Here is an 18148-nt window from a genome sequence, read left to right as displayed (position 1 = left end):
CTAAGAACACCTTTCATCCTTGGAGCACCTGGCTGGCTCAGTCGGTAGGGCATGAGACTCTTGATCTCCCGGCTGTGAATTCGAGCCCCACATTGGGTATGGAGATTACTTAAAAATAAAATCTTAAAAAAAAAATGAATACTCTTCATCCTTTCCTTCCTTATATCAATGCTTAAATCAAAGTCCTACTCTCCAGAAGCCCCAGCCTTCACTGACCATTGTCTCCTTCAAAATCCTGTAGCACTCTTTATTCCATTTGACACTAGGCAAATACTAACTTTTTTCTTAATGTTAGCATTCTGACACCTCAACTAGGAATTTTCTTTCTTTTTTTTTTTTTTTTTAAGATTTTATTTATTTGACAGAGACATAGCAAGAGAGGGAACACAAGCAGAGGGACTGGTAGAGGGAGAAGCAGGCTTCCCATGGAACAGGGAGCCCGATGTGGGGCTTGATCCCAGGACCCTCGGATCATGACCTGAGCGAAGGCAGCCGCTTAACCGACTGAACCACCCAGGTGCCCTTCAACTAGAAATTTTCTAAGGCCCTCCTGGCCCTGGTTTTATGAAATATGTGAGTATAGTATTTTCATCAATAAAATTTAATGTATTAACCATTAGTTTAAATTTAAATGTGAACACTGTTAGGCAAATATGAAGTCATCTGCCCCGTGTTGTAATGATCGTGGTTTTGGCTTTTTTTTAAGATTTTATTTATTTATTTATTTGAGAGAGAGAGTGAGAGAGAGCACAAGCAGGGGGACTGGCAGAGGGAGAGGGAAAAGCAGGCTCCGTGCTGGGCAAGGAGCCCAATGCAGGACTCGATCCCAGGACCTGGGATCATGACCCAAGCAGAAGGCAGATGCTTAACTGACTGAGCCATCCAGGCATCCCGACTCAATACATTTTTAAGGCAGTTTTTATGATTTAGCAAACACTGCATCATCATATAAGTCACTATTAAAATTGTGCCCTTGTGAAAAAAATATGAAAATGTTTTGCAAATTGATATAGGATCAATAGAAAACTGTTTCCAAAGAACAAATGTAAAAGTCCTAGAGTTCCAAAGGCAGGGAAGAATGAGGGAATAGCACCCGCGAACTCAGAACAACATGCAAACTATTTCTCTATTTTGGAAACTAAGAGACCCTACAGATAATTACACATCTGGGATCATAACAGAACTCAAAAAAAGGAGAAATGGTACAAGTATGTAGGCATGGAGTCCTATAAAAATTGAAGGTAGAATCTAAAACAAGTGAACCTAAGAGTCTTTGGATGAGAAAGTAATAGGATAGAGAGTTAGAGGGGGTAAAAAGGCCATCCATACCCATAACACTAGTGACAGAAGAGTTTTATATGCATTTGGTGCAAATAATCAAGGCAAAAGAGGCCTGGGTTAAGTAGGACCTGAAGATGTCTGCAGCATAGGGTTTAAGGATGGGGGGAGAAAAAGAGTATCAAGTCTATTGACAATGGATGGTTTTGAACAGAAAGAATTTAGAGTTAATTCTGTCACCAAGATTCCACAGAAGACAGGACTAGTATGTTACTATGAAGACTGGGGAACTTATGAATTCTTGAGGCAAATGGGATGGATGGCCAGAAAGCCACAAGAAAATGAAAGTATAAGGTATTAAAAATATAAGGTATTATTACTGTTATTACTACTATTACAAATATAAGGTATTAAATATAAAGTATTATTACTGTTATTACTACTATTACAATGCTGATTTGTGTCCCCCAATCCAAGAAGAGGCAAAACAGAGAAGCCATTCAGTAAAGGTTTGACGATTATGGCGACGGTGGCATGGAGTAGGAGCAGTGAGTATCAAAAGTAACTGTTACTGTCTTCCACAATTACTTACGTATATTTATTTATGTACTGCCCTGTTCCCCAACTTTAAGGGGGATATTCAATTATTCATAATAGACAGTAACACTTTAAAATTTTAATGGGGGAAAGGAAAAATAAGGAAATTAAAATAAAAGCAAAAGTAAGGCTAATACGCCACAAAGCTCCCTACACTTGCTAGTCATACACCACAAATTTTGCTCCTAAGTTTTCTGACAGTCACTGTGTAAAGGAAACAATGATATTCACTGTTGATAAATAAGGGGGGAACGGAGGATCTCAGAAGAAATCATTATTTCTGATACCAGACTCAATACATCCACAGGAAAAAAATCAAAAATAAACACCACTGACCTTAACTACTCCTTTTATCTTTGCTATTGTCATTTGCCACTCTTCTACTCATTTAAGACATTTCTGCCACTGGTGAATATTCTGAGTGACTTTAACATCCACCTGGAAGCCCATCCAGTACTCTTACTTCTAAATTCCCTGGCCTAATCATCTTTACTGATTCTCAGCTTCAGGCAACTTTCAGCCATTAACTGCCAGTCATACCCTAAATCATACCCAAACCCTGTGAACACCCAAAAGTATTCAATCTCTGAAATATTAAATGCATACAACTCTCTTTCTGACCAGTCTCCTATTCTTCCGGCACTCTCACTCAGTTATTCCCACAACACCTATTCCTTTGACTTCTTAAACACTTCTGGTCCCCCGACACTCTATTTATTTTCTTCCCATCAGCCCCTTACCTAATACCTTTACTTTTTTCCCATTCCAGTTTAGATACTATCTTTAAGTACTTCAACATCTTTCTTACCAACATCCTCAACTTCTTGCTGAACTGTCATTCATAGCACCCACCTAGCTAAACCTCAATTTTGCCACATGAATTGATCATTTTCTTCACATTTATAAAAGGACTGCCGAGTGCTGCTGGAGAAAAAGATCAGACTGTTAACAGTATAAATCAATGATTTCTAACCTCCACTAGGCAAGCCCTCACTATCATCCCACAAGCCTTCCTGGTTTTCCGTCAGGACAATAGGCCTTCCCCATTGTCTCTAGCAACTACTTCAGACTAGTGAAAACGTTCATCCCTACTACCACTCCCTCTCCCACTCTCATCAGACAATCCAACCATTTTTCCCTCTCATTAACAAAAGACTATACACTTAGCCTTCAAATCCAACCTTTTCTCCTTTTCTCTGTAGTGCTCTAGATCTCTCTCTTTTGTTTTCTAAAACCATTCTCTACTGCCTCCCTCCAATCAGCATTTAAGCATTCTCAACTCTTTAAACCCTTAAAATAAAAAGCTCCTAAGATTCCATGTGTCCTATCATTCTATCCTTTCTCCTCCCCCTGAAAGCCAAAGTTCTTTGGAGGAATGGTGCTCCTTTACTCACTTCTCACCCATTTGGCAATCCACTGCAATCTGATTCCCCCACACTGTTGTCAGCACTACCACCAAGGTCACCAACAGGTGCCTTATCACTGAGTCCAAGAAACACTTCCTCTGAATTTATTTTACTGGACTCTTCACCACAGCAGCTCACACTGCTCACCACTTACCTCCTTCCTGAAACACTCTCTTTCTTTGATTTCTGTTAAAGCAAAACATAGATAAGTTCCTCTTCTTTTAGGAAAAATAAGAAATGACCTCCTTTAAAAATAGACAATTTAAAAGTAATAGAATATCTATCCACAAGACGGAAGGTTAAATAAAAAGTTTAAAACAAACACATTTTTACTTCCCTATGCTATCTATAATCATTATTCCCAAATCCTTGATATCCACACAGAATTCACTTAGTGCTTATTAACTTCTTTTACTTTTATGTGCTGCAAATTAACGATACTCCATATAATTTAGTAGTTTTAAATGCTTGTGAAATAGGATTCAGAAAAACAACAGAGTGAAATTTAACGATAATTTGAAATTTAGCTATATAATTTCATTTGTATTATCGCAGTTGTTCACTTTTCTAAAAGTTTAGTGCTCCTTCCAAGTTAGTGGCTTAATTACAGTATGTCCTAAAAGGACTATCACTTTAAGAAATGAACAGACTCCATATACTACTAAATAAAAAGAACAAATCATAATACCATATTACACTACAAAAGCATACAGCTTTGCTTTTAAAATACATAGTATACTGGGGTGGCTGAGCCTGGGTGGCTCAGTCGGTTAAGCGGCTGCCTTCGGCTCAGGTCATGATCCCAGGGTCCTGGGATTGAGTCCTATTCAGGTTCCCCGCTTGGCGGTAGCCTGCTTCTCCCTCTCCTCCCTGCTCCTGCTCTCTCTCGCTATCTCTGTCACTATCTGTCTCTTTCTCTCAAATAAATAAATAAAAATCTTTAAAAAAAAAATAAAATACATAGTATACATATATACAAAAAAAAAGAAAAGGGAATATCTGTATTATATTAACTGATTCTCTCTGGGTGTTGAAATTAGGGTTGTTATTTTTTTTAGCTCATCTGTATTTGCTAAATTTTCTATAAGGATAAGAAATATCAGTCAAGTAAGTCTCTCTGTGTTACATCACCAATTTTTTCTCCTCTACATCAAATGGTTCTATCAGCAAACAGGATAATATGGTTTTTCCCATCTTAAAAAAAAAAAAAAAAATCCCTTGACTTAACATTCTCTTCCAAGTACCACTCCATTTCTCTGCTCCCCTATACCCTAATACATACTAACAGGGATTCCTCTCCTCTCCTTTCTCTCTTAAACCCACTCCAGTCAGGCTTTCAGCCCTACCTCTGCACCTAAACTACTTGTCAAGGTCACCAAAATCCTCCACGTTGACAAATCCAAAACTCACTTGTCAGTAATCATCTTACTTGACACGGTCGGTACTATTTGACCCAACTGCTCCAGGAATGCCCCAGGGCTTAGTACTCTGATCTTTTCTCTTTCTACATTCACTCCATTGGTGTCTCATCCAATTCATGGTATTTACTACCATCTATAACCTGATGATTCCCAAATATACATCTCTAATCTGAAACCTCCCAACTCATTCATCAACTACCTATTTACTATCTCCACTTGAACACCTAATAAGCATCTCAAACATAACATGCTCAAGCTCTTGATTCCTCTTCCCTTTAAAAACTTCCTCTTCACACATCTGGATTTTAGTTAACACCCAATCCCAAACTTACAGCTGTTGAGGCAAAAAACCTTGTGTCCATCCTTGATATCTTTTCTTTCACACGCCACACCCAAATCATCAGCAAATCTTGTTGGTTCTGCCTTCCAAATATATCCTGAATTTAACCCCTTCTGGATTACTCCAACAGTCTTCTTGTCATCTCCCTGCCCTCGATCTGGAGTCTATTCCTAGCTCAGGAAGCAAAGCAATCCATTTAAAACCTAAGTCAGATCACCTCACTTCTATGTTCAAAACCTTCCAATACCTTCTCTTCTCACTCAGAGTAAAATCAAAGTCCTTACAATGATTTACAAAGCCCTATGCAATCTGGTCCCTTACCTCTCTGACCTCCTCACCTACCAACTTCCCCCTTCCTCTTCATTCACTCTACTCCAGCCATACTGGCCTGTCTGTTGATCCTCACACAGGTCAGAAATTTTCCTACTTCAGGGTCCCAGCATTGCTATTTCTTCTGACTGAATACTCTCCCCAAGAAAGCTGCATGTCACTTGCTCACTTCCTTCAGGTATGCGTTCCATTAACAAATTCTCAGGGGTACATTTTCCTGACCCTGATATTTCAAACTCCAATCCAATCTCCATCCTAACCCTTTGTCCTCTTTCCCTGCTTTATTTTTCTCAACGGCACTCCTTATGATCAAATGATCAACTATATACTGACTTCTTTATTGACTGTCTTCCTTCCACTAAAATATATGCTCCATGAAAGCAGGCATTTTGTCCACTACTTAATCCCCAGCATCAAAAACTGTGCCTAGCATACAGAAGGCATTCATATTTGTTAAATCTATAATATCATATTTGCAAATTCTGTAATTTTTTAAAGTTATTGAATAAACACTGGAAATGTGCAAGCAGGTCGCAAGCACCCCACAGACCTTTTTGAAGCAGGAAATACAGCTGGTACACAACGGGCACTTAACAGGTACCGAATGACTTCTACATGCCCATAATGCTCAAAACCCTCCACTGGCTGCTTCTCTGACTCAAAATAAAATCCAAAGGCCCTACAAAATCTGGCCCCTCACCTTCCAATCTGCTCCTTACCTCTTTGCCCTCATAGTACTAACTTCCCCTTAATCCTTCATGACCACATTCTTAATCCAGGCTTTAAGAAATTTTGAGAGGAGCACCTGGGTGGCTCAGTCGTTAAGCGTCTGCCTTCGGCTCAGGTCATGATCCCAGGGTCCTGGGATCGAGCCTGCATCGGGGTCCCTGCTCCGCGGGGTGCCTGCTTCTCCCTCTCCCATGCCCCCTGCTTGTGTTCCCTCTTTCACTGTGTCTCTCTGTGTCAAATAAATAAATAAAATCTTCAAAAAAAAATTTTTTTTTTTGAGAAAATCCATTCCTAGAGCAAAGCTGGGTGATGTGTAGCTCTGCCAACCCATGATTTTGGAACTAGCATTATTCATGCATCTCTCCCTTATCCAGCTGCCATGCCAACTCACTCAACTGAAAGATTAAAGACACTGGCCTTCTAATTAGATCAGATCCTATCAGCAATACAAATAATCAGCCCATCAATAGCAGACAATGACTATAAATTGTTCATTTCTGTATATCTATGAACTCTTTCCAACTGATAAGCTAAATACGTCTTCCCTAAATATATAAACCAATGAACGTTATTCATAATAATATGAAATAAAGGAAAATCATTTCCTTCCTGATTATTCTACTTTGGGTGCTTCACTTTAAATTCTGAATTTGGACTACAGGCAATTTGTTTTTGTCAGTAGTTCATTTATATACACAACTACAATACTGTCAAATTATTTTACTATAATACATTTGTCATTCCATGATCATTTGTAACTTTTCATGCAGTAAAAAAGAACATTTCAACCAACCATCTGTCTCCTTTTTTTGTTTGTTTTAATCATTCGTTCTAGTAATGTTGCTCTAAATTCTAAATACTTTTTAGAAATAGGGGCGCCTGGCTGGCTCAGTCGGTAGAACATCCAATTCTTGATCCCCAAGTTGGGAAAGAGTTTACTTAAAACAAACAAACAAAAACCTGCCTAGAAATATGTCACATCTTGGGATTTAATTCTAAGGACTGAAATTTAAGTATTCCAGATTTTCTCCTTGGATTTCACCAGATCAATGATCTTAACATACTCTGTAGCAAAAGATGAGTATTTCTTGGCTGAACATTTATTAAGGTAAATTGTAAAAGTCAGAAATGACTCCTCCAAGAAGAAATGCAAGCTAAACAATAAAATGGAACACTTTTATAATCTGTTGGAAAGCAGGAATCTGCTTACAGGCAGTATTTCATCATTTTGTTCTATGTGATAAAATCTTACTTGATTTGAAGTGTATTTCAAAAATTAAATTGTAAGAACCCTACTGTACCACTGAAGTGACAATCCTTAAGTAGTTGGCCTTTTATAAAACTGGAAATCTTATTTATGTGAAGATAAAAACAACCAGCTCATCTAGCTGGGAATGCGCTGCAGATACCATTATACAGTTTCTTCTTTCATTAATAGCCATCTTGGAACACATGGAATTAACTAAGTCAAAGATCAATAAAATACTGAAATTGCCTGGAATTTTATGTGCCCTTTATAAACAACAACAACAAAAATGGATCCAACTTACATATATAACATGGCAAATACGTTGTTAAAGACAATAACATATTTGGACATTTGAAGGACAAGAGTATGCTACCGAAATCATAAGTGGAGTGTATTTTCATACTTGCAACCCTGGACTTATGAGCACAAGAGAATTTACAATGAGAAGCCTGTGCCTCTTCATAATATGCTAATAGCTCAGAGCTCCAACACTTTCAGCATCTCAAACTAAAATGTTTGACATTTCAAAATTCCAGCATTTCCATTTTCTTCGGAAAAGCATTGTTTACATAAGTGAAGGCTTAAAATAAATACCTTTTGGTAGGGATAGCACACTGAAAAGTTGAGAATTATTACACAATTTAATATTAACTATACACTGATAATACTATTAGTTCATTTTTAGACTTATCTCACCAACTAAATTCTAAGTTTCTTAAAGGCAAGATCAAGGTCTTATAATCGCTTTGTATTTTTGTGCTGAAAATACAGAAGAATGAACTACATATATGGAATAATCCCAAATCTGCAAATAAATGTCTTTGAACAGTTAGAAGAGAGACTTAAAAAATTCTGACTGTAAAGTTCACTCAACACTTCCATGACATTTCCAAGTCAATTAACCCTAACACAGTAAAGATTCAAGTAATGCCATGAAGAAAATGGCTATTCTGGAACTAAAGACAATTAAGTCAGGGTGATGCAATAACACATCAATATTGTATAATACAGTAAGGATACCAGACAAGGTTTTCCTTCCATATATGGTCCAATGAATCAGTCACACTTTATTTTTTTACACTACACTAGTTACAGAGACAATAAATATCAGTAGAATCTGAATCATTCGACTGAGTAAAGGCCATGAAAATATTAAGAAAAATTATAGGGGCACCTGGGTGGCTGAGTCAGCTGGGTGTCCAACTCTCGATTTCAGCTCAGGTCATGACCTCAAGGTCACGAGATCGAGCTCCACATCAGGCTCTGAGCTGGGCATGGGATTCTCTCTCTCCCTCACCTCCCTCCCCTTGCTCTCTCTCACTCTCTCTTAAAAATAAAAAAAAGAAGAAGAAAAATTATAAGCCAAATACTTTGCTCATAAATTATTCCTTCACATGGGGGCAACTGGGTGGCTCAGGTGGTTAAGCCTCCAACTCTTTATTTTGGTTCACATCATGATCTCAGGGTCATGAGATGGAGCCCCACATCGGGCTCCACACTGGGCTCAGGCTCCATGCTGGACATGGAGTCTGCTTAAGATTCTCTCTCTCCTTCTACCCCTCATCCCACCTCCCACGTACCCTCTCTTGGTAAAAAAGAAAGAAAAGAAAAGAAAGAAAAAATATTCCTTCACATGAATTATACTATCTAATAAAAGCTGAGTTTATGAAATAGATTCTTTTTTTTTTTTAAATAAGCTCCTTGCCCAGCATGGAGCCCAACTTGGGGCTCAAACTCACAACTATGGGATCAAGACCTGAGCTGAGATCAAGATGTCTGGCGTTCAACTGCCTGCCACCCAGGCGCCCCAAATAGATTCTTTTATACAATATTCAACAAATATTCATTTAGAAACTACATAACCTGAAAATACAGGGTGACTGAATGAGATAAAATTATCAATGAGAAATACTAGGACAAGTGAAAAGAAAGTAGAGCAAGCTTTGAACAACAGTAACTATAAAAATGCATTAAATGAAAAATAACATAAATATAGTATAAACCCGAATTAAAATTAAATAATATAAATAAAAAATGGAAACTCACACAAAAAAGTTTGGAACCTCTTATGAGATACAATGACTATTTTAAGCATGTCCAAAATAATAGGTTACTACTTATAAAGCACTGACATCTGGAACTGGTTTATCTAAACTCAAGAACATCCTTTAAAAAGGTTACTCTCATTCAACTGCCCTTCCGTATGCCTTCTTGAATGAGACCCCAAGTGGCAGACATAAAGTCAGATTTGCTATAATTACATAGAAAACACAGACCCATGTAATCTGCCTACAAGACTCCACTGAGAAACACTGATACAAAAGGTTAAAGGGTTATATGTAATTTTCGTGGCTGATGTTGTAAAGTTGACAATAAATAAAACTTAAGTTAAAAAAATAAGCTAGGCTTCATTAATGCAATACAAATACACTGATGTAGCACTGACTACATCGTACTACATGACATAGTACGACTACAGGAATACACTGCAGCCCCTAGCTTGGGTCTAAATCAGCTCTGTGACTCTAAAAAAAAAATGAAAAGCCCACCGAAATTTCAGCAGAAACTAAAAATGCTACCTTTCGAAGTGGTTGAGGAGGTACTGCATTGCTAAGTTACTGGTTGCTAAGGTCACCTTTTATTGTTAAACCTTTTATTGTTAATGGCCTCTTTTCAGCCTTCATTCTAATTATCCTCATTATGCAACTCCTAACATAGTTGACCCTTTCCTCTTACTAACTATCCTCTTAGCTCCCCCCCCCCTTTTTTTTTAACCTTCCTCTGGTGTCCTACCCCTCTGAGCACTGTCTTTTTCCCTAGTTCTTCCATTCAACCTTAAATGTCAGTGTTCTCTCAGGTTTTGTCTGAACTGCCTTCTTTTTCTAAACAAGAGAAGTTCTCCCGGGGCAAGGGGATGGAGGGGTCGTTTGCTTTAATTACTGCCTACAGTTCTAAATGTTTATGCCCAAATCTATCTCATCCGAACATGCATTTTCTTTTGCAACTCTGAGGCACTCCCCCGGTCCTCCACCTGGCAAAAAACTCAGGCTTTAAGACCTAAAATGTCACCACCTTGGTGAAGCTTCCACCAGTTTTTCCAGTGTTAGAAATCGCTTTCAACTCTGCCATCTTATGAGAACCTCACAAAATAGGCAGGTATCATAATCTTTCTAGAAAAGAGGACACTGAAGTTTGAAGAGATCAAGCAACTTGAACAAGGAAACATTACTACAAGTGGAAAACAGGAACTTAAACTGAGGTTGTCTCACTCCAGGTCCAATGCTCTTTCTAAAACACCATGATACTCTCAAAAGAAAGGAGATTTGGAAATTTAGTAGTTTTACTATTGTTAAGAAAAATTAGTTTCCTCTGCTTCTTTCTAGAAATTGTTTAAATTACTAAAATTATTTTTAATTACACATAGAGCCAAATTGGTTAAGATAAAAGAACTTCTTTAAGACAAAACAGGAAAATAATTTAGAAAAAAACTAAAAGCAATAAAAAGTGACAATTGCAAAAGAAAGGAATACAAAGAAAAATAACTCTTTACTAAATGAAAAATCTGAAAATCCTGAAGCAAATAATCAAATACACAGTCTTGATTAACCAATAAATGATGTACAGGATCTGCTTTTCTAAAATGACGTACAACTCCCTGATTCTGGTTTTATTTAAAGGGAGAAAGGAACAAAGACGGTTGATAAATAAGATTAAATTCAGAAAACAAAATCATCGATAATCCCATCATGAGGAAGTATTAAGGCATCCTTGAGATGGTCAATGAAGAATCAAAGGACATAAAGCTTTAGGACAAGAGGCCAAAGAGCAGAATCGAGGAAGAAGTCAGAGAGCTGGAAATCAACACTTTGCAGCCATTTTGGTTAAGAATGGTTCAGGAGAGGGATATCTGGTTGGCTCAGGCAGTTAAAGGGCCAACTCTTGATTTCAGCTCAGGTCGTGATCTCAGGGTCCAGGGATCAAGCCCTGCATTGGGCTCTGAGCTCAGCAGGGAGTCTGCTTGGGGATTCTCTCTCTCTCTCTCTTGCTCTCACCCTCTGCCCCTCCCCCTGCTCACACTCTCTCTGAAATAAATAGTCTTAAAAAAAAAAGAAAAGAAAAGAATGGTTCAGGAGATTCATCAGTGGTTGTTATATATCTAGGAGTTGATAAATTTAATAAGGAGCAAGACATCTGCACGGCCTCAAAGTGTCCCCCATGGAATGATTACTGGGGAAAAAATCATGGACAACACCTTAACAGAACACCTTTAGATGCAAGTCTGAGAAAGCCACATCACTAGGGTAGTAAACATAAATTAAGAGGAAACACCAGCAAATCCAAAGTGATTAACATGCTGTAAAATAATTGGCTTGTATTCTTCAAAGGTGCCACGGTAGTGAAAAACAAAGGTTAAGGGGGCACCTGGGTGGCTCAGTCACTTGAACACCCAACTCCTGATTTCAGCTCAGGTCAATCTCAGAGTCATGGGACTGAGCCCTGCATCAGGCTCCCTACTCAGCAGGGAGTCTGCTGCTCCCTCTACTACTACCCCCCCACTCATGCTCTCTTTCTCTCTCTCTAATAAATAAATAAAATATTAAAAAAAAAGAAAACAAAGATTTCAGATTAAAGGAGATTAAAAGAGATACAACAACCATATCAAGTACATGATCCTGGACTGGATGCTGTACTAGATGGGAAAAAAAAAAAAACACTAAAAATAAATTATTTACTAGGACGAATGACAACACTGAATTAAAGACTACAAATTGTACTGATATTAAATTTCCTGAATATAATGGTACTGCAGTTATGTAAGAAAATATCAGTTCTTAAAAAATACATACCAAGGTATTAAGAGGAAAAAGATATGATGTATAGAACCTATTCTCCAATAGATCAGAAAACATAATACGAATGTGTATGTGGTGTCTGTGAGTATATGGAGAAAGCAAACAATGTAGCAAAAAAAGTTTTAATTGATGAATGTGCAAGTAGTTCTTTGTACTATTCTTGCAACTTTTTTGGAAATCTGAAACTATCTCAAAATCAACCATCAAAAATTAGAGCAGAGCTGGTGGATGAATGCATGGAGGGAGTCAAAAGGTCTAACTTCCAGTTATAAAACAAGTCATGGGATGCACTGTACAGCATGGTGACTATAGTCAATAACACCGTATTATATAGTTAAAAGTTGCTGAGAGTAAATCTTAAAAGTCCTCATCACAAGAAAAAAAATTGTAACTAGGTATGGTGACAGATGTTAACTAGACTTATTGTGTTGATCATTTCTGAATATGTACAAATATCAAATCATTATATTATATACCTGAAACTAATATAATGTTACATGTCAAGTATACCTCAATTTAAAAAATGACAGCAGAGAAACAGGGTAAGCTTTTTCTTACATAGATTTTGTCATTTGGTTTTTTAAAAAAAGTCAAGAAATATCATGATTTTATAAAAGCATGTAAACTCAAGAAAGATTAAAAGACCACTTCCAGGTGTCTCCTTGCTCCCATACAATCCCACTAGGTTTCAGTTCAATGTCCAAAATGTTTCTAATTCCTGGAAGCTTCCAGGTAACATACTGTCTACAGCTACTTTTCCAAGTTTTAAACTTTTAATGACTTGTGTGCATTCTCTAATAAAAGCGCCATAAATTTCATCAAGTAGTAAGTAGCATATCCAAGTGTTTGAGAAAATGGGCTTTCAGATTAGAATGTCTGTGTTCAAGTTCAAAGAGCACAGTGTTGTAGCTTTGCGATCTTGGACAAGTTAACCACTTGTGCTCCAATTTCTTCATCTGCAAAGTACAATCAGATAAGCGTGTGGTAACAAGCCACTGACCTTGTGAGGAGAACTGAATGAGATAATAAATGTAAAATAGTGTGCACAAATGCACAAGCACTCCGTAAGTGTTAGCTATTTTTATTTTAAATCCAACCTGATTGGTCACCTCAACAGCACTGGTCTTAGTCAAAGCCATACATCTTTCCCCAAACCGGGCCCAAATCTGACAGAATAGGAAATCAGAAACTCCAAGAGGAAAACATCTTAGATGTTAACAAACCATAAAAGTAAATTAATTGTAAGTAAATCACATGCAAAACAGACTGAGGCAGACTTACAACAGGGTAATTCAGCAGCCGAACATTTTGCTAATAGAAGTGTAAAGCTGCAACAAGCTTCCTACTAGAACAATCCATCATCTAAATGCCCTGAATGAAAAATGAAATTAGTGATCTTACCTGAGAACAAGGGGGAGGGGGAGCAGAAAACTGTATTCCACATGCTGTATATAAGATTTCAGTCAGCTTAATACAATCAAAATTTAAACCCAAAGTCAACTATTAGCAACTTTGCAGACTGCCCGATCTTATTAGTAAAGCTTAAATTAAATTTTAATTATACTTCTAACACCTGCAAAGCCATCAGCACAGCGACTTTCACTTAATTCAGCATGAATCTAGTGACAGCCTATTATGTGACCGACCATAGTCTAATAATGAGACATTAAAAATAAGAGAAATGTAAAAATGATTACAATAAAATATAAAGTTACCAGAATTCTGTAAGTTTAAAACCCCTCCCACCAAAAAGCTTGGGGAGGGTTTCTCTCCATTTTTCGATGGTCCTTAAATATTTTTACTTTTAAAAAACTACACACTGTTTAGTATTTGTTTTTAAAATTCACTTATTAATTTGTAAAACTTTAGAACTTATTCACAGTCACACTCTAAATATTCTCTACTCAAATGCTTATTACTGTGTTCGGAATTGAGGTTTTTTTCTCTGTAATGCAAAGGATATTATCCAAGAACATGAATGTTCGTATAAACGGTTTGTCCATTCATAAAGCGCCTAAAACACCTCCATGCTCCTACACTCCACGGTCAGGGAATAGTTTCCCATAAGCAACAATCACTCTAACGCGCCCTTTTAACTCCCCCAAACACCTCCTCTTTCACCATAACACGCGCAATTCTCCAAGTTTGATCTAGGCAAATGTTAAATAAGCCAGAAGTGTTTGTTCACAACTCAGATTCCTGTGCCCCAGCCCAGACCAACCCAATCAGAGTCTTTACGAATGAGACCTGAACCTCTCCAAACAGTTCTTTTCTCACTAAAGTTTGAAAACTACGAGAAACCCCACCCACCCACCCACCCACCCCAAACTCTCCAACGACTCCCACTACTCACCCACCCCCCAGCGGAAAACGTTACCGCCCGGCCCCGGAACGGTCCCAGGGCGACCTCACCCTTCTCCCGGGAGCCCAAGCCCGGTGCCCGCGCCTCCGGGGTCTCCAGCTCCTCAGTCCCGTCCCCAAACCCCCAAACCTTTCTCCTCACTTCTTCAAATCGCTGCTAAAGAGGCCGAAGGCGCCGGAGGGGGAAATGGTTGAAGTCGCCTCCTGACCCAGTTCCGTCGCCTCCCCTCCTCCTGACTGCTCATTGTAAGCGAAGCTGTTGCTGGACATTGCTGCGGTGCCGGCTGGGGTCCGGTTGGTCCCGCCGAGGGTTCTCTCTGAAGGGCTACCGTGCCGAGGACCAGGAACAAAACTACTTCTCGAGCGGAGGGGCGCGCGCAGGCGCTTCCGGACTCGTCACGGCTCCCTAAGCCGACCTGGCGGCCCACCCCCTGCGCATGCCCAGTGCGCAGGCTGACCGGAGCCCACCGTCGGCCTCTCCAGGGCCTGACTGGATTTCCCTTCTCCGGGTTTTTGAAGTGGTTGAGAGGCTCTGACCCAGGCTGTGCGGAAGGGAGGTCGTGAATGAGCCGGGCCTCTCGGCTTTTAAAGTTTTTTTTGGAGAGAAATAACCCCTTGTGTCTGTTTTGATCCCTGAAGAAGGCTTCCCGAGCCCGGACACTTTTACTTGACTCTTGCTGTAAACCAGTAGCATTCAGAGTTCTTCTGAAATGCCATTTAACGCACCGGATCAAGTTTCCCAAATCCATGACGATCGCTTTTCCTTTTGTGGGCCGGTTTCTACTCTTCTTCCTCCAGCCCGTGTTGCCTTACTTTCACAACCGCCCCACGAAGCCCTCTCCCAGATCTCTCCACTTTAAGGACACCTCTCCAGACTCTGCCTTTGGAGATCCACTGATAAGTGTTCATTCCTGTGAAAGCTTTGAATGAAAATCCAGGAGCCAGCAGTTACCAGGAGCTAAAGGAGTTCTTCCCACTGGCCTCTGGCTACCATAAATAAAATAGAGCCACATCAGGTGCCTGGAGTAGTGTCTCTTCTGGACACGTCTTTACTTCTTTCTTTCTCACTGTTGGGGATGTTGCACTGAACGTTGCCTGGCCCCACAGTAGCACTTGGTAAAGCCTTTTTGCAGGCATAATTTCCCCCAGGCTGCCGGCTCAGAGAAATTTCAGAGTCTTCCCTATCTTTCCCTATTCTTTACCCCTCTGGGCAGGCATTGAAACCTGGAGACCCAGAGGCCAGAAGCTGTCATAAGTCCAGTGAAACACAAATTGGGGGCCCAGCCCCTTAGGAGGAGGGTGGAGCCTGTTCAAGGATCAACCCCTCAAAAGGCCACGCAGAAATTCATGAAATACCATTGCACCCCTGTTAAAATAACCAAAATCTGGAACACTAAAACACTAAATGTGATACAATAGGAACTCTCACTCATTACTGGTAGGAATGCAAAGTGATACAGCCATTTGGAAGACAATTTGTCAGTTTCTTACAAAATTAAAGTTACTCCTAGCATACAATCCTGCAGTAACACCCCTTGGCATTTACCTAAAGGGGAAAAATACACCCACCCAAAAACTTGCACATGGATGTTTATAAAAGCATTATTCATAACCACCAAAACTTGGAAGCAACCAAAATGCCCTTCAGTAGGTGAAAGAATAAGTAAACTGTGGTCCATCCAGACAGTAATATTATTCAGTGCTAAAAAGAAAGGAGGTATCAAGACATGAGAAGACATAGGGGAAACTTAAGTGCACATTACTAGGTAAGAGAAGCAAATCTGAAAAGACTACATACCAGATGATTCCAAACGTAAAACATTTTGGAAAAAGCAAACTATGGAGACAGTGAAAACATCAGTGGTTGCCAGGGGTGGGAGAGGGAAGAGGAGGGGTGAATAAACAGAGCAAGGAGGAATTTTCAGGGCAATGAAAAACCCTGTACCATACCATTATAATAGATACATTTGTCATTATACATTTGTCCACACCCAGAGAATGTACAACACCAAGAGTAAACCCAAATGTAAACTATGGACTTTGGGTGATAACGATGTGTCAATGTAGGTTCATCAACGGTAACAAGCGCACCACTTTGGTGGAGGATGTTGATAATGGGGAAGGCTATGCCTGTGTGGGGGTAGGGAGTACATGGGAAATCTCTGTACTTTCCTCTCAGTTTTGCTGTGAACCTAAAAGTGCTCAAAATAAAAAAACAAAGTCTTATTTTGACAAATGAAAATAATTTTAAAAATAAAGGCTACACTGTTACTGTGTAAATAGCCATGACCATGACTGAGTCTTTAGTTGGAGAGGAGGGAACATCCTCCCAACTTCATAGTCAGGACAAAACTTGACAGGTTTTTATTTCAGCTGTTAAAATACCCCTCCAGAGATGCAATGATGAAATTTGTTATATGTCAATATTGATGATATTGATCAATTTATGTAACTGTACCTATTGCTGGTTATTCATGATGATGATAATGATGATAATCATAGATATACTTAATAGATGGCTTATTATGTACTAAGCACAGAAGTGCTTGAGGACACTTCCTGCCAAAAGATTCTAATACTATATTCTAGAAATATAAAACTAGTAACTACATAGTTTGAGATCTGTTCCCTGTCTCTTCAGAATTCAAAAACCTTTTATATAGTCATGAAGTTTTTGACAGAGGATAAAGGTCATACTTCCAACCAGAAGAAACAACGGCTCTAACAGAACCAAAGGATTATTCTTTGATGCCTGTTACCAAGCCAAAACCAGATTTTCTGTTTTCTACCAGCATAAACAGTATTTCAGGATTATTGTTGAGTAGGCTATGTTTTTTTCAAAAATGATTTTTCCCCTAACATTTAACGAAATTTTTATTGAATTCTCTCATTTCAGTTCTATTCAACTAAATTCTCATGACAATAGGTGTTAAGTTTGGTGCATATATTTTCAAACTTGTTTTCTAAGCATAGAAAAACAAACTATATATGTGTATATTTTGCCAAATGTCAACTTCAACCATAATACGATTTTGTATCTTAATTTTTTCTAATATATTATGTATAATATATTAATGTATATATTATAATGTATATTTATATTAATATATATACATACACATTGTGTATATACATATTATGTATATTTTCTCTTAATATATTATGTATAATATATTTGTATCTTAATTTTTTCTCTTGATATATTATGGAAATCTTTCCATACTGATACATACAGCTACCTCATTGTTTTAAACAATAACATAATATTCATTTTATAAGCGTACCTTCATTTATTTAATCAGCAGCCTATACAACAACTTCGTCCATACGTGTTATTTGCACAGTAGCATCAATATTTCCAGAAGTTAAGGGCGCCTGGGTGGCTCAGTCATTAAGTGTCTGCCTTCGGCTCAGGTCATAATCCCAGGGTCCTGGGATTGAGCCCCACATCCAGCTCCCTGCTCTGCGGGAAGCCTGCTTTTCCCTCTCCCACTCCCCCGCTTGTGTTCCCTCTCTTGCTTTGTCTCTCTCTGTCAAATAAATAAAATATTTAAAAAAAAAATATTTCCAGAAGTTAAGAATCT

General features: G+C 38.6%; 1 protein-coding gene across 4 annotated transcripts in view; it reads right to left on the bottom strand.

Moving 5' to 3' along the window:
* The window catches only part of AP3B1 (adaptor related protein complex 3 subunit beta 1), a 254664-nt gene extending 239682 nt beyond the window's left edge, over positions 1–14982 (bottom strand). For all 4 annotated transcript variants that reach the window (XM_032404142.1, XM_032404143.1, XM_032404144.1 and 1 more), the window contains exon 1: positions 14707–14982. In XM_032404142.1, coding sequence (XP_032260033.1) covers positions 14707–14834 — 128 coding nt within the window. In that variant the 5' untranslated portion in view covers positions 14835–14982. The remainder of the gene's footprint in view (positions 1–14706) is intronic.
* Between the last annotated feature and the right edge of the window lie 3166 nt (positions 14983–18148).

The sequence above is a fragment of the Phoca vitulina genome, unplaced genomic scaffold (genome assembly GCF_004348235.1).
Source record: "Phoca vitulina isolate PV1807 unplaced genomic scaffold, GSC_HSeal_1.0 scaffold6, whole genome shotgun sequence".
NCBI classification, from domain to species: Eukaryota; Metazoa; Chordata; class Mammalia; order Carnivora; family Phocidae; genus Phoca; species Phoca vitulina.
Note: the sequence above shows the minus strand (reverse complement) of the source record. Positions and strands in the feature narration are given on the sequence as shown.